An 18,548-nucleotide genomic window follows, 5' to 3' on the forward strand; every position below is an offset into this window, starting at 1 on the left:
TGTGTCTTTCATCTGCTGCACTAAGTTTCCTTGGCCGACCACCGCGTCTATGATCCTCAACGTTGCCCGTTTCTTTGAGCTTCTTCAAAAGAGCTTGAACAGCACATCTTGAAACCCCAGTCTGCTTTGAAATCTTTGTCTGGGAGAGACCTTGCTGATGCAGTAGAACTACCTTGTGTCTTGTTGCTGTGCTCAATCTTGCTATGACATGAAACTGTCTTCCACAACCTCACCTTGGTAGCAGAGTTTGGCTGTTCCTCACCCAGTTTTAAGCCTCCTACACAGCTGTTTCTGTTTCAGTTAATGACTGTGTTTCAAACTACGTGTGACATTGATGATCATTAGCACCTGTTTGGTAGAATTGGTTGATCATACACCTGACTATAATCCTACAAAATCCCTGACTTTGTGCAAGTGTACCTATAAGAATTGATGCTGGTTTGAAGGCAAAAGGTAGTAACACCAAATATTGATTTGATTTAGATTTTTCTTTTGTTCACTCACTTTGCATTTTGTAAATTGATAACAATAAACAATCATTATTTATATTTCTGAAAGCATTCTTTGTTTACAGCATTTTTTCACATCTGCCTAAAACTTTTGCACAGTACTGTATATATTTTACATATAGACAAAAAAACAAACAAACTGGGACATAACATAGCATCAAAACCAATTTTCCCAGTTTAGGAGTGAGATGTTCTTGTTTAAGAGAAACCGGTTTTCCAAATAAGTTTACTGTCTTTACTAATCCCGGACAAAGTGAAAGCCTACCGGAATACGCCGGCCACCGAGCCGATAACAAAAAAGTTCAGTCCTACCAGTCCAAAGAAATGTCAGTGAAACCAAAAAAAGTCTGTCTTCAGAGACGCGTCTCCCTTGTGTCGCTGAGTGAGCAGGTGTATTTCTTGGCGCTCCCTCGTCACTGCCCTTTGCTCCACCACACGATGTCTCCCTTTCTCCCCTTCTTTTCCAGTTTTAAAGTCTTCAGCACCAACCGTCCTGTCCGTGATGTGACCTCCCCCTTAAAGATGTATTTACAGTATCCACTTTTCTTGAAATGCACCCTAAGGAGCTGCAAACTGTCAATGGCACAATAGCACATGTGGCATCCACTACATATTAATGTTCTTCCTGGAGTAAACTGGTTTTGAGTGTTTCATTAAAGAAATAACCTAAAGTATAACTGTGTGATTCCAGAATACAAGATACTACACTAAAGCAGGCCATCCATCCAAACTTCACACCTAAGCAAGTTGTAGACTGGGAAGAAAGGTAACAAAGAAGCCAGCCACTAGGTGAAAGATACTGGAGAAATCCACAGATGAAACTAAGATATATGGCTTTCCATAACAGTGGCTTGTTTGGGACCTTGGAAAGAAAGAAGCCATTACTCAGGAATATCAATAAAAAGTTACATCAGGAGTTTGCCAAAATATATGAGAGAGATTTGGACAGAGTGAGAGGAAAAACTTTTTTGTTCACATAAAACCAAGACATAGATTTTCTGGTAAAATTCAAAGCGTTACGTGTGTTCTTAAACAAGACGGGCACTTGTGAGAATTCTCACAGACAGGCCAGCACTCACTTTGAAGGAGGAATAGAGTTTGGAAGTAAGACCAGAGTAGAGCAGCACCAGTCAGCCATATCAAGAGCCCTGCATAACACTGCCGTGTTATGGTAGGGTGGCACGTACGAAGTTATTACTCAAAAAGAACCATGTAGAATAATGCTGGAGACTGACTCAACTTGAAACGCAAGACAAAGTTCTCGCGGTCAGAAAACACCAAGGCAGAACTTTTTGGACAGAGTGTGTTTCAAAAATGTACCACAACCCACCAACTCAAAAATGCTATTCCTACTGTGAAGTATGGCGTTGGCAGCATAATGCTGTAGGGATGTTTTTCTTCTGCAGGGACTGGGAATCTTGTTAAGAGTGATGGGAGAATTGGTGGAACTAAATACAGTGGAACCTCGGTTCACGACCATAATTTGTTCCAAAACTCTGGTCGTAAACTGATTTGGTCGTGAACCGAAGCAATTTCCCCATAGGATTGTATGTAAATACAATTAATCCATTCCAGACCATATGAACTGTATGTAAATATATATTTTAAGTTTTTAAGCACAAATATAGTTAATTAAACCACAGAATGCACAGCGTAATAGTAAACTAAACGTAAAAACATTGACTAACACTGAGAAAACCTTGAACAACAGAGAAAACTAACACTGCAAGAGTTCGTGCTATAGCGCTACCAACCGCTGGCTAAAAACACTTTTATTTTTTATTTTTTTAAATGAGTTTTAAGCACAGTGAAAAAAATGAACATTTGAAAAAATCCGTAATTTAATAAACCACCAAGAAAAGTAACATTGCAACAATGCACGCTACGAACCGCTCGCTGTAAACAGAAGTGAAAACAAAATCAAGCCCGGTGCATTGTTTAACTGCCTTCTCTACCTTATGAGTCCAACTCTCTCTCTCGCGCTGGCGCTGCCTGTGTGTGTGTGTGTGTCTCTCTGGTGCTGCCTGTGTGTGTGTGTGTGTGTGTGTCACGCTCTCTCGCTCTCTCTCTCTTGCTTGCTGCACAGGAAATGCACAGGGAGAGACTGAACACATACAAACCGAAAGGGAAACTGACTTGTTCATATACCGTGTGCGTGGTCGTGAACCGAGGCAAAAGTTTGGCAAACTTTTTGATCGTTAACTGATTTGTACATGTACCGAGACGTTCGTGAACTGATGTTCCACTGTACAAGGAAATACAGGAAGAGAATATGTTCCCGTCAGCTGAGAAAGTGAGGCTTGGGAAGAGGTTGGCTTTCCAGCAAGGCAACGATTCCAAGCACAAGGCCAAGGCAACACTGGAGTGACACAAAAAACCAAACAATGTCCTACAATGGCCCAGTCAAAGTCCTCGTCCCAACCCCACTGAGCATCTGTGCCACTCATTTAAAACTGTAGCCCAGTGGTGCAACACAACCAATCTGCCAGGAAGAAAGAGACAAAAATCACTCCTGAGCCGTGTGTAAGACGACTTCAGGCTGTTATTGCAGCAAACATGTTGGGTTTGAATAATTATGTAAGCAGTGCTGCTGGAGGTTTTTGTTTGTTTTTTGTTTTTTTAAATATACTTGGGTTTCAATGAAAGTTATTTACTGGAAATATGTGTGTATGTTTTGAAATCCAGGAAACAGTGATGATTTTCAAGGAGTCTGAACATTTTTACAAGACACTTTACACTGTGATACAATCTGAAGACACTAGAATACTAGTCTCACTCAGAACTGTGCAGTTGTGGAGCTTCCAGTAGTGCAAAGCATTCATATACTGTGTGAACACCAGCCGGTGCTCAAGCTCACCAGACACCGAGCACAAGTAAGCTCAGACCCAAGTTAAAAAGACCAAAGAGTCTTTTATTATTAAAGCAAGAATTTCTCAACACAACCACAAGTACAATAAGCACACAGCAACACTTTTCTTTCTTCTTTCTGCCTTTCACTGCCTCCTCCACTCCTCCTTGCGAGCACTGTCCACCTTCCTCCCAGCAATCTTGTATCTCATTATTATTTGGCTGCTAATCAAGGAAAAAGAAACCAATTATTGGGTCTGAGTCTTCAGGAGCAACTCAATTAAAATGAATTCAAAAGAAGTTAATTAGCAGTAAAAACAGGTCACTAATTAAGAAAAGGGTTAGAATGAAAACCTGCAGCCACTGCGGCCCACCAGGACTGGAGTCTGAGATCCCTGGACTAGAAGGCATGTTTAATAATATGTGCTTTGAACCAAAGGTGAACAATACATGTTTTTATGAAAATATTTGTAATAATTAATTCTTGCATTTTCAAAGCCATTTCATTTTCTCATGGACTGGATAATGCAGTTATTATAGTAGTGCACAGAGAAACAGAGACATACTTAAACGTGCTGAATGCAGCCATGCAAGTGAAAAATGCACTGCACTCTGTACATGTGGCAATACTACTATTACTACTACCACTACTTATAGGTTGGAGTGATATTTTTGAAATTCCAGCTCAAGTAATTGTGCATGCAGTACAATGTCAGACATGTGAACTAATAAATAGCAATGCAGGATAGAGTGTGGTAGTCATGATTTCTTAAGGTACCCTGGGAGATAATCAGTTTAAATTATAAAATATAAAAGACTGCAATGAAAAATTCAAACAAAATCAAAAATGTTACTGTGCTCCCAGACAGTGAAGTAATATGACATAAATTCAGATCTAAATACATAAGAAATGCAATGTAAAAGTGAAGACTGACCAGTATATATTACATTATTCAGTACTAGCTGTGCTAAGTATTACAGATGGGTTGAAATCCAAGTAATTAACGTAGACCTCAGTGTTATACGCATTGCATGGTACACTGCAAACATTGTCTGTGTTACATGCCATTTAGTATCGGACTCGCACATGCACAGTTAATGTTTGTGAAATAACAAATGCAATGCATTTTACTAATAAAAATGTTTGTGATGCACCACCATTTGGAAAGACAGAGACATAGCAACCAGACATTATTAATGTAGATAGTGTGAGTGAGCAAGCAATGCATTATGGCAATCTTGGTAATGCAAGAGTATAATACATTTTCTGCATTTGTGACAGTTAATGATTGTAGTAATTGTACACTGCTTAAGTACAAAATGCCACCTTATAATGGCCAATAATGAGATTAGGAGAGAATACTACACCCAAAATCACAAAGTTGTAGAAGAATTGAACACATTAACAACAGTGTAACTTTGTTACTATCCCTACTTGTTAGATCATTCCTCCCCCAAACTATGCGACTCTTCAATTCCACCCGGGTTGGCGTTAAACATTAACATTATTCAAACTTGTCTGTTTTTACCTACATTTTTATTACTCTTTAATATTGTTTTTTTTTTTTTGTATCAGTAAGGTTCTGCTGGAGTATGTGAATTTCCCCTTGGGATTAATAAAGCATCTATCTATCTATAACGAAAGCAAGGATTTATCCTAGTTAATCAAGCCATTCAGATAAGAATTACAGTATTTATGGAGCAACAATGTCAGCAGTACTATCAATTTTCACATTCATTCTGCTTTTCTACTTTATAAAGATGCCAGAAGATTAGAGGGAACAGTTGATCCTTAGTTTTAAAATAAAAAAAAAGTGAAAGACCAGGAATGGAACCCCACAGAACACCTCAGTTTCTAGTAACCTAGGTAGGGTCAAAGGCTCCTCTTCTTCACACTTGAGATAGGATTTAAATCATTGCAGATCAACAAAACCCAAAAAATTGTCTCTGTTCTATTAAGTACATATCATGGCTATGGCCTAAACCACTCCATGTATATTGGCAATAATGTGATACTCATGAAATCAGAATTACCAGCCCTCTGGGAAACTCATTCTAAGCAGAGCAAGCTTTTTGTTTGAAAGACTGATTGGAATAATTCAAAATGTCTGAAGGAAAAAAAAAAATCCTACATTTTATGAAAACCACATGTTCCAGTAATTTTGAATCAAGTGGTAATTGAGAGAAAGATCAGACATGATTATAACAGTGCAGACATTTTTGAAGTGGTGTAACTGATGTTGGCAAAAGTCTGTACCAAAGCAAGTGCAGGCGTGTCAAACTCAGAGGGGAAAAAAATAACACTTTACTGTATATACCCAATGTACCCTGGAATATATCAACAAACATCTACTGCCTTTAAAAAAAAAAAAAAGAGAGAGAGACACGGGTACCTCTCTGCTCATAATTGTGTATTTTGTTCCACGTCTCTTGATTTGTCAGCTTTTCTTTTTTTAAACATTCTAGCAGATTAACAAAGCTACTGGCAGCCATGGGATTGAAATCAGCATTGAGTGATAAAATGATGTCAGTGCATAAACCTGGAGTGAGAGTGGCAGTCTGGACACACATTTATTACACCTGCATCAATATGCATCATGATCGGATGGCACTTGACCGCATTAGAAAAATGTATCTAAATGCACTAGTGATGGATGATCACATTGACCGTGTTCAGACTTTGTCAGAAACAGACAGCAATCCTATCAAAAGCACGTGGAAATGCAAATGCATTCCTCTCAACATACAACAAACAAATCTGCAAAAAAGACAAAAGAATCATGTAGGATGGTGGCAGTAGTAAGCGAAGCTGCAGATGGGTGGCCAATCCTGACACCTGTGCAGTTTTAATAAAATGAATGGAGTGGCAACAGCAGCGTGCATGAAGACGAGTTACAACCTCCTTTTATGAAACTGTCACATTTGTGTGGTGAGTCGCCTTCTTTTCACCTTTTCTTGTTGGGTCATTTTCCACTCTAACTACAAGTGAGTGGCTATGGTGTGCTGCACAGACTGGAAATTCATTTAAATTCTAGGTATAAATGTAATCCAGCTAAATCATATATGAAAATAATCCATGTATGCAATGTTAAAGGGGGCCTATGAAAAAAATGAAGTCTTTAGAGGCTGCATGTAGCGAGTTTTGAATATTCACAAAGCGGCCCACTTTAAATAGGTCTAGTGGCTAAAAACAGCTTGCAGGCCATGAGTTTGACGCTCCAATTCTAAGCAAAAGCACCAGTACTTAGAAATTGTGTCTAATAGAAAAGCAGTAGCCTCATAATTGTTTTTAAATATCAAAAACAGAAAGAAGACTGGGAGTAAAATACAAATAGAAGAGACTGTAGTAGACTGTGTTGTGTTAGAGATGGTTGTAATTTTGTCTATTTACTAACTAGTTGACAACAAAAGATACCAGCTTAAGGTTTTCATTCCCACACGCATTAAGTGTAAAGCAATCCCACCAAATTCAGAGTCACAATAAAAGTGGAAAAAACCTTTTGGGTGCCTTTTTTGTGGTAATCTTATTTGCAGCAACACAAGAGGCAATCATTAAGGTTACTGCCACTGTAAAAAGATGCAAGTAAAGGATCAGCAAATTTAGACGCCAAAAAAGTGTGTGAAAAAGTGAAATACAATGAGAGAGAAATCAAATACTGAAATGTGCTACAATTTACTATAGCTTATTGTCATATGGTGAATCTAACACTGCAGATCAGTAACGATACAATAAACAGCGTTCCATCACTCCAAACACTCCCTCTACATACATACACAAACACACAAACAAATATTCCTGTGTGTGTGTGAGAATGTGTGTATCGTTTAAAAAAAATTGTCTGTAGTAATTAAATCCTGCAAATAACTTGTAATGTAATATTGTATCTGTTTGCGCCACTTTAGTGATGCACATTATTTCCTTAAAGTGTACAATAAGTTGACTGGGGACAAATAATCTTTTACCAGCATTTCACTCAGTTCTGCACTTGACAACTATTTGTGATAAACTGAAAAAAAAAAACAATGATATGTTTAAGTACAAGATATTTTCTTGTAAATATATTTTTCTTACCTGTACAACATCAGGAAACAGCTCACAGAAAACTTTATCCTTTGTGTTAAAAGCCAAACTCTGTGCAGCAAGTTGTCGTTTCTTGAAAGCAAAAAAAAAAAGAAAACAAAATCAGTAGTATGTAAAGAGTAAACAATGCTGACGCATTTTAAAAGCTTAGACCTCAAAGCACAGAGCAATAGCTGTAAAAAGAATGATATGAAGAAGACAATGAATATTAGCATTGGAGCAGCCACAATTAAACTGGTTGTTGCCAGTGCTGTTTAGAGACCACCCTATTTATTTACATTTACAACATTTAGCAGACGCTCTTATCCAGAGCGACTTACAACAGTGCTTAGTAGTCTACGACTGTTCTTCAGTCTTTTTAGGCTAGGATTATGACCACATCTTAACCTGCGACATTGCCTCACATATCTGTTCACATTCTGCTATTCCCCACAGAGCAACTCCTTTACTATCAAGTGTTGCCATTCATTCCTAAAGTTTATACTACTTCCCTGCTTTCAGAGTGGTGCTTTGGCCAATGTTGTAATTCTTGTTGTGCGTTTTGTTCAGTTACTCTAACAAGAGAGACTTTGCTGATGATGAATAAAGAACACACTGCACAGGCTCTAAAAGATGCTTAAACCAGCAGAGTACCCAAATTATGTGAATTACAGATCAGCAAAATAATTTAAAATAAACATTTACAGATTGCTACTAACAATGTCTTGAAATGGTCGACTTGTTTTCTGACTATCATCAAAAGAAACAATTAACTGAAACATAATCCAAAGTCCAACTGTATATGGACATTAAATACAATCAGAATTTGCAGCACTGCAAGTCATAAAATCTCCTCTGTGCGTACCAGGGATGGTTTTTGTGTTATTAGCTCAAATCAACAAAAATTGCAAAATAATATTCCTCTCCTCCCTGATCCAACTTAGATTTGGAATGATGGCATAAAGAAGTATACAACAGTGTTGGCATGCTTTTATGGAAGGAGTTTAACTTTGGCTTATTACTTGCATCCATAAATGTATTTATTCGGGTTTTTCTTTTTTTAAGCTGATTATCCTGTTCAGTGTTGCTGGGAGTCAAAGCCTATCCTGGGAACAACAACCACACAAGAGACCTGGATGGGGCAACTGTGGGGCACATCCAAACTTAAGTCACTCATACAAGGACAATTTTAGTCGCGTATCATTTAAAGGTATTTATTTTATCTAAAATATAGACGTTATTACTTCATCTATTACAATAAATGTGTTTTTCCTACTATACAACATTTACTTTGAATGCAAAGAGAACTTTCCGTTTTTTTAAATCAAGCGTCTATCAAGGCAACCACCTGCTTCAAACAATTTCTTGCTAGAAACATTTACTGAACAATTTTCAAAATTAGCTAGGAAAATAATGACTAATAAACCAGCCATCAATCCTTTGATGTTAAAGTGATCACCTGGAGCCATGGAAAAATCAAGAACATAAATATAACAATGTTACACAGCTGCTCCTTGAAAGAAGAGAAACAACATGTCTGAAATGAGTTTACAGCTGCATCAGATATCTTTGTAAATAAATCAAAAAAGAATCCACTAATGCAGCTCTACACTCTAGAAACCACCAGAGACATCTTCTGTATATCGTTGTAATGAGTCTTCATTAGCTATTTATGCAATTACTAAGGTTTGTTTACCAACAGATTTTCTCTACCTGGTTCTTTTTTGCGGACTGGATAATGGATGGATGGGTTATTTTTTATTTCTTTGCTCAAAACAATAAGTAGTTGATTGTGCATGTCATAAATGATTTCTTCAAAAGTACATACACTAAAATAAAATGGTCAATTATTAATCATAAAATTGCAGTTGAAAATTTAGACAGTGGTAATCATGAGGAAAATGTAAGATAAAAGTGTCACCCTTACAAGAAGTTCAGCATAATCAATAAGAATATCTTAACACACAGATAGCAAAAAGAATTTTAATGATGCCTCAGATTGATACCTCAAAATCTAGAAATGCATGGTTCCATCCATGGTCTACAACTGCTCCAATACAACTTGTATTTCCATCACAGAAGTTTTCTACCTTCCATGTTTTAATTATTTATTAAATAACCGTGAAATCCACAGACAATAAATGATGTAAACTGTACAAAAAAGAGTAACACAATAAGGTACATAAATAAAAAACGTTTAAATCTTTAACCAATTTCAGGTTCAAAACTCCACCTCCTCCTGCTCGTACACCCAATTCACAGTGCGCTTTATGAAGAAATCAAACTTTCAACACAGTCTCCCTGTCAAATTGGCAATTCAATTCTATAAATCAGATTTGCACAACTGAATCAAATCAAGTGTAACAAGGCCATCTCTAACAGACCCTGGTAAAATCAGGTTTTCAACCTCTTCCTCACTGGTCTTCCCCATTTTCCATGCTCTAATGACATACATAATCAGAATTTATTAGTACAATATAAGTGCTTCCTCAAAGGTAGTTGCACCTTTTATAACACAGGCTAGGATGTAGTAGTGAGGTTAAGCGGCCAGCAAACAAAGTGGAAAGAAACAATTCTTTAGGGCGACTGAGATACTGGCGTGTGCAGTATGGGTGCTCAGACTAAGAAGAAAACAAAAGGTTTCAGAACTTTCTCGGGTCTAGGGCACACAGTATGCTGAGCAGAATAAGCAATGCTTATCGTGTTAATCACAGTTGTCAATGTCAGTGCAAACATGTTGCTTTAATCATTTTAAGCATTGATGGTGTTACTTGCAGCTGTGCTGCTTATTCTACTTAAAGGCACGTCAGTAGACTGGTGGCGCACAGACCAGTATATTGTAGGCCTGTGCGATATATCGAGTGGCACGATATGAACAATATTTTTTAATGCATCGTTTGAAAACAAACCTATCACGATATATATTATGTAATATGTTTTATTAAACACTACAAGTGTGTAGTGCGTTATTTCTGCTAATTGGAGCACATCCTAAATGCAGTCATTGCGATTAAACCCCACCTCCTGCTTATCTTAAACAGTAACAACAATGGCAGAGATGGAGGCAGAAATGAGTACGGCTATCAGCGATGATTTAGTGCCAAAAAATGTGACCTCCATTGTTTGGAAATGGTTTGGCTTTAGACAAAATGATACAGAACAAAAGACTGTTATATGTAAACTTTGTAAGAGAGAAGTAGGAACAAAGAGTGGCAACACCTCGAACCTCTTCAATCATTTGAAAACAAAACACGTTACGAAGTACGAAGAATGTATTAAACTTCGCAAGAACTCTGCTCAAAACACAACGAAACACATCCCTGCCGCAAAACAAATCTCGCTGGCGGCAACGTTCTCTCGTTGCATACCGTATGAAAAAACAAGCCCCAAATAGAAGGAAATAACAGACTGCAGTAACATACCACATTGCAAAAGATATGGTCCCTGTTGCTACTGTCGAAAAACACGGATTTCAGAAACTACTGAGAACGATTGATCCCAAATATGTAATTCCCAGTCGAAAATACTTTGCTGAAGAAGCGCTGCCCAAATTATACAACGAGGTAAAGGAGAAAATTCTGAATCAGCTTCAGAACGTTTGCCACTTCTCCACCACATCCGATCTGTGGACTAATCGTACCATGCAACGATACATGAGCCTAACGGTTCATTTTATTGAAAACTGGGAGATAAGAAGCGTTTGTCTTCAGACAGGATTTGCACCAGATGACCATACCGGAGAAACGATTGTGCTGGGGCTCAAAGATGTGCTTAAATCGTGGAAATTAGACAACGCGTGACAAGTGTGCATTACCACGGATAACGCTGCAAATGTGATTAAAGCCGTTGATCTGAACAAATGGAAGAGACTGCAGTGCTTTGGTCACCGGCTGAATCTGGCGATTGGTATGGCGTGTGTGTGCGTGCTAGTAATGCGTCGATCACGAACAAAACGGTTCTTTGACCCGGCTCTTTTTAGTGAACGGTGGGAGCCGATTCCCATTTTTTTGGAACCGATGTCTGTGTAGTGTTTGTAGCGAAACACTAAGTGCAAACATCTAATCATGGGTCAGAACACTGCTAAATTTGGCTGAATTATAAAAGGCTGGAGTGGGAAAATGAAGAGGCGTTTGGGAGCCGAAACAGCCGATTCTTAGTGAGCTGGGCAAAATGATCCGGCTCACTAAAAAGAGCCGAAATGCCCATCACTAGTGCGTGCGTGTATGAGAAATGTTTGAAAATAAATAATAACATGTAATAAATATAAGAAATTTGTAATAATAAATGTAAAGTGTGTGTGCACGTATGAGAAATATGTTAAATTAAATAATAAATATGCTAAGAAATAGTAAATAAATGTAAATAATAGTGTGTATGAGAATTATTATTAATTAATAATAACGTAAATAATTAATAAAACTGTAATTTGTGTTTGGTTTTAGAGAGAAGCATGAGAGATCCCCGTATTGAACGGGCAATTGGTGTATGCAAAAGAATTGTTGCATGTTTTTCATTCAGCTGGAAAAAAGAAGGGATTTGACAGCAACACAGAAAGAACTCAATCTGCCTTCCCATCAGCTCATAACAGAATCCCCTACAAGATGGGGGTCAAGGGCAGCAATGATACAGAGAGTGTTGGAACAAGAGAGGGCCATCACCCAAGTTCTCTCATCTGACAAGAAAACCAGACATTTGGCACTTACAGTACATGGCAGGACATAGATGTACTAGAGTCAACTGATAAAGCTATTCGACCCCTCCTGGAATTTACAGATGCACTCTCAGCTCAGTCCTATGTTACAGTCTCCTATGTTAAGCCAGTGCTACACCTTTTTCAAACCAGCATCTTGGCTCACCATCCAGAAGACACAGGGCTCACAATGTCAATTATGACCAAAATTCTTCATTATCTGAGAGAGAAATTTGATGACCCCGCCACCCAGCAACTACTAGACGTTGCTTCTTTTTTGAATACACGTTTCAAAAGATCATACATTCCTGAGGAAAAGTATGAAGAGGTCAAACACAGAGTTGTGTCTGAAGTGGAGACCCTTCAACATGATGAGACCAGTGCCCAGCCTGACTTAGCTGGGGAACTTTCAGAAGCAGCTGAAGCATCACCACCACCAGCCAAAAAGGAGAAGCGAAGCCTTGGTAGCTTCTTTAAGAGGCCAACATCTTTATCGACATTGTCTGACAGAGATAAAATTGAAGCTGAACTTTCAACCAACCTACAGTACAAGCAGCTGAAATTGACATTGAGACAAACCCACTTGCATGGTGGAAAGAGCATGAACCAATCTTTCCAACTCTCAGTCGCCTTGCAAAAAAATATCTCTGCATAAAGGCCACTAGTTCGCCCTCAGAAAGGGCATTTAGCACAGGTGGCAACATAGTGAACTGTCACAGGGCATCTTTAAAGCCAGAGGCAGTTGACAGACTTGTCTTTCTTGCACAAAATTTGTGAAATTGTGTTACCTGAATGCATGTTCTTGCCACTCTTTATTTGTTTACAAAATATAGCTTAAAAAGAGCATATTGAAACATTATTATTTTAAGTTGTTTTTAGGCAAACCTAGTAAAGTAGATAAAGCATCTACTCCTACGTCACCTACTATTCAGACAATTGGCTTTCTTGCGTAAATATTTAGATGTGTTTCTTGCATTAATGAGTATATTTTGGTTTATGCCTATGATGTAAAGTTGTAAGTTTGCAATTACATGTAAATAACTAAAGAGCAATATAAATGTGTGGCTTCTTTTTTACGTAATAATAGATAGGAAAAAACTATCGTTGCATATCGTATATTGACTTTTGGTCCAAAAATATCGCAATTTGAATTTTGAGCCATATCGCCCAGCCCTAGTATATAAAAAAAAAAATGCAAATTTTAAAACAGGTTTAAAACTGAAGGACTTATGCACTAATTTTTTTTTTTTAATTAGTTCCTACTGAAGCAGCGTCACAGCTTTTTGTGATCAATTTTTATTGATTCACGGAATTTAATTTGCACACAAAGGTCAATTAAAAAGGGAAAAACTGTATATACCCAAGCAGCGCTTGTTTAACTCCCTCCATTTCAGAGTATGTAAAATCCCACAGCAAAGGAATGATTAATATACAAGATGGCCAGTTACTTCTTGGCATTTGCTGTATCAGAGGTTCTATAGTTAAGAGTTGCACATGTGAACTAAGAAGCGTCTTACTCTGTATTCTATAAATAAGTCTTATTTATTTGAAGAACACTGACCTTGTCCACTATTTCAATTACTTTTTATTTTATTCCCTCTTTCACACATTGAAGTGAAATGGCTAAAAAAAAAAAAAACAAAAGCAGGCAGAAACAAGCTATTTTATCAGCAACATCATGTCTGCCCTAGCATGGAGCAAGCAAGCGAGAGAGAGACAGTGTGTATAATGAGTGGCCAAATCCACAAAAAAGAAGAGCGCAACACCAAACACAACAACATTAGAATAAAACATAGAATAAACTGGGGAAACATAGTGTCATGCTAGTAAATATGTATTTAAGAGGCACAGTGCCGTCCACATGATCTTATAGTACTAGTAAAAAAAATTGGCAAGATTAAGACCAACATTAAATATGCCCATTTTGAGTTACTTGATATTAATAACTTCAGATTTCTGTGTAAACGTTGACACGCTTCAGATTCTTCATACAAAACTTTTGACAAATTTCTTGGATTTTGACATCCCCATAACACAACTTAGCTATTTTCACCCATGTCATCTATATCATCATTGAATAAAGTGTTCACTACAGACAGTGTAACAAATAAAAAGAGAAACATCATGATCTTAAATGAATTAACACATCTATTTTCTACGATTCCAGAAAGGGATGCTGCAATCAGGTTTTGTAAGGCCAATACCAGTCACAGATTTCATGTTACTTGTTCAGCCAATTCCAAAACCAATTCAGGTTTTTTTTACCCCTTTAAAAAAACTTTTTACACTAACCTCCAGCATAACCAGAAAAAAGAAGTCTTATGTCCTATAGTAAAGTATATTTTTAAAAATCTTTTATTAACAAAATTAAATTCTTTAGGTATATTTTTAGTGACCACAAATTACTAAAATAAAAAAAAATAATTAAAATGCATACTTTAACTAATGAAATATGTAAAAAAAAAAAAAAAAGTATATATAATACACTAGGGGGATTTGCTCGCCAACCCCCGTTTTTGTTTTTCCAGATACACACTTTTAAGATTTTATTTTCTTTGAATTGTTGCTATTCCATTAGTTTCACTTTTATTTCTGAACTTCTATAAGAACAATATTTGGAATCTTTCAAGTCCCAATGTGCGAGTCCCACATTTTTGAAATTCTCTGACTTAAACTTCAAAGCCTTACAATATTTATATACTTCTGACATATCACCTGTGTCCATATATTCAATCTTTATTCGCCTTTTCGTTATTTCTCCGAGTAATAATTTATCTTTCTTTGCGCTAATGCGATGTTTACTTTCTTTGTTTTGACACTGTCCTTTGTTTCTGCTTTTATATTCAGTATTTTGCTCTTCATGTGTTTCACGCCTACGTTTTTTTTTGAGGCTTTTGAATTCCAGTTTTCATTACAGTAATCCCTCCTCCATCGCGGGGGTTGCGTTCCAGAGCCACCCGCGAAATAAGAAAATCCGCGAAGTAGAAACCATATGTTTATATGGTTATTTTTATATTGTCATGCTTGGGTCACAGGTTTGTGCAGAAACACAGGAGGTTGTAGAGAGACAGGAACGTTATTCAAACACTGCAAACAAACATTTGTCTCTTTTTCAAAAGTTTAAACTGTGCTCCATGACAAGACAGAGATCAGAGTTCCGTCTCACAATTAAAAGAATGCAAACATATCTTCCTCTTCAAAGGAGTGCGCGTCAGGAGCAGATCATGTCACAGAGATAGAGAGAGACAAAAGCAAACAAATCAATAGGACTGTTTGCCTTTTAAGTATGCGAAGCACCGAGGCACAAAGCTGTTGAAGGCGGCAGCTCACACCCCCTCCGTCAGGAGCAGACAAAGAGAGAGAAAGAGAGAGTTTGTTTTTCAAGCAAAAATCAATACATGCCCTTCGAGCTGACATGCAGCTGCACAAAAGATAGCAACGTGAAGATAATCTTTCAGCATTTTTAGACGAGTGTCCTTATCGTCTAGGTGTGCGAACAGCCCCCCTGCTCAATCCCCCTACGTCAGGATCAGAGAAACTCAGCGCAAGAGAAAGAGAAAAGTAAGCTGGGTAGCTTCTCAGCCATCTGCCAATAGCGTCCCTTGTATGAAATCAACTGGGCAAACCAACTGAGGAAGCATGTACCAGAAATTAAAAGACCCATTGTCCGCAGAAACCCGCGAAGCAGCGAAAAAGCCGCAATATATATTTAAATATGCTTACATATAAAATCCGCGATGGAGTGAAGCCGCAAAAGGCGAAGCGCGATATAGCGAGGGATTACTGTATTTCTAAGCTGCTCTGCATGTGTTTGCCCCCCTTGTTTTTTATCCTCTTTATGACGTTTTACTTTGTTTTCTACTCTGTCTTTTATGTCTGACCTCGTTTTGTCCTGCTTTTGTTTCAATGACACCTGGTCCATAGTGATTATTTTCCCTTTTTCGAGAAATAATTTCTGTTTGTTTGCGCTACTGCAATCTTTACTTTTTTTTATACTTTCTAATTTTCCTACTTTCATATTCTTTAACTTTCTCCACATGTGTATCGCGAATATGTTGTGTTTTTTTTTTTTTTTGAGCCTTTCGAATTCCACTGCTTTCATAATCTCTAACCTGCTTTGCATGTGTATAGCGGCAACGTCTGGATTGGGCGTGCTTTTTTTTCAATTCCACTTGTTCTGGGCTGATAGTTACTTTCCTTATTTTCTGAATTTGCACTTAGATGATTCTTTTTCTTTTTTGTCTCTCCAACGCTTTTGAGTCTCTTTTTTCCAAGCTGTTTTCTTCTTCGCTTAGTTGTCTACGTTTCATTTATAACGTATTGTCCTTATACGCTTTATATGCGCTGAGAGCCCTGGATCTGTGTGTGCTCAAAGCCAAAACACGACCAAGTGTGTTGCTGCCCATGCTCTTATTTGGTTGTAAGTAGGGCATGTCTTGCAAGAATCTCATGTTCTACATCATCACGAGAGGGTCCTGGGTTAACCTCTCGGTACCAAGTCTCATGTTTAAGGTCCCCGCAAGATGCTCCATGGCCAATCTCTTTAGTCTTGCGGGTCTTTTAAGTGTCTTCCATGATCTTAACGTGAAGATCATGTCTCGACGCCCTACTGTTTCTCTGCAGGATTTTTTTTTATAATAGACAGATACGACATAAAAGAAAATAAAATGCTTCTCATAATTACAAGCTGTCATACTGTTTAGTTTTTTCTGTAATGTACCTATCGGAAACAAGGCTTAATTAAATAAAAATCTCACCATTTCTTTAAAAAAAAAAATATATATATATATATATATATATACACACACACAGGTGGAATCCAGTTATAATGAAACTCATGGAACCATAAAAATATTTTGTTATAATGGAAAATTCGTTATAATGAATATGGGGAAAATACTGCTGTGACTAGGGTCACCATCTGTAACAGCAGTAGTGCAAGGACATCTCCATAGCTGCACTGCTGTGTCTGATAAACAGTAAACCAAATGCAAAGTAACTGATTATTCTCGGCATGATCAGGCTTACTGCATAACGTGCTTGTCGCACAATATTTAGAATATTTAACATTTGCCTCATCATTTTTCTTCATTCTGGAATCAACTTTTTCTAGGATTGTTAACTTTTCTTTCAGTGTAACCTGACACTGTTTCTCACTTTTTTTTATTCATCACAAAGAAAACTTTGAGAAGCACTATGAAAAACAAACAGTACACTATCTGCAAACAACACAACTACCCATCCAGAGGCTAGGTGGAGCAATGACTCTGAATTCGGCTATACCTGTACAATGTCATGCCTACACTCTCATTGAGACTGCTAGAGACTGGAAATTTAGCAATAGACTGTCTTTTTCTTTCAGACAACCTATTGCAGGATTCCTGAGACTCGGTGCGGAAACTGTAGGAGCAGCATCAAGTATTTTTTGCATCGCATTATCTTCTCTGGTGGGCATTTTTGGTTGAAAATACGTTCATTACGCTGAAATTTACATCTTGCTTAAATGAAATTAACATGATATTGACTGAAGGTTTTCCGGTCCCACAAAAAGTATTCATTATTCTGAAAATTTTGTTACTTCAGTATTCGCTGTAACGGGATTTGACCTGTATATATTGTCACACAATCAATTCATTGATATTGACAATTAAATGCTGTTTAAATATAAATATACATGCACTTATAGGTTTTAATAATTTTAAATCATTAACTGCACTACAGCTCTTTGCTGATAAAATATTAATTTACTATATTTATACAGGTGTGTTTTTTTTCAGTATAGCAACTAGACTAGACAGGTGTAATTATAAATATGGATTACCATTTTAATTATTTAGTACTTGTTTCTTACCAAAAGATATGTTGTATGACAACACACAGCAACAAATAATAAACACAGTACAAATCTTTAAAAAAAGCCTATTGTTTACTAAGCAGCAATTTCAAATTCATGTTTATCTTTTCTTTTTCCAATTAAAAGTGTAAGCTGCTGCATTTTAAACAAGCTCATTGTCCAAACTCAAGCAGTGTCCGCTTTAATCTAAAGGACAAAATAAAGGCTTGAATTCCTTAAAGAAGCTTTTCTTGCCATTTGTCAACTTGCACGGGAGGACTTCTCCAATTACTTTTTTCTTCAGTTTATTACACCTTAACTTATAGGCTAATATACCAATCACCTCTCATTCACTGATAAAACAAGCTTCCTCTCTCTGCTCTTTGTTTACACTTCAGGGGAAAAAAAAAACTACCGTAATACCTTGAGTAAAGAAGCACTGCAACTAAATTACTGCAAATGTTAGAAAAGCAAGGGGCTGAAAATAAGCTTTTTTGTGACTGGCCTTTTTAACTGACTGAGTCTTTTTTTTTAGTGAAAACCACCTAATTTCGATTGGCACCCCACTAATTTGAGCATCCCTAATTCCAAAACGTTACTCTCAACCAT

General features: G+C 37.2%; 1 protein-coding gene across 2 annotated transcripts in view; it reads right to left on the bottom strand.

The window, feature by feature from the left end:
* ube2j2 (ubiquitin-conjugating enzyme E2, J2 (UBC6 homolog, yeast)) overlaps nt 1-18,548 on the bottom strand; it is a 55,445-nt gene that overhangs the window by 5,407 nt on the left and 31,490 nt on the right. For both annotated transcript variants that reach the window (XM_028807746.2, XM_028807745.2), the window contains exon 6: nt 7,429-7,509. In XM_028807746.2, the coding sequence (XP_028663579.1) occupies nt 7,429-7,509 (81 nt within the window). The remainder of the gene's footprint in view (nt 1-7,428; nt 7,510-18,548) is intronic.

Source organism: Erpetoichthys calabaricus, chromosome 8 (genome assembly GCF_900747795.2).
Source record: "Erpetoichthys calabaricus chromosome 8, fErpCal1.3, whole genome shotgun sequence".
In the NCBI taxonomy this organism is placed as follows: domain Eukaryota; kingdom Metazoa; phylum Chordata; class Cladistia; order Polypteriformes; family Polypteridae; genus Erpetoichthys; species Erpetoichthys calabaricus.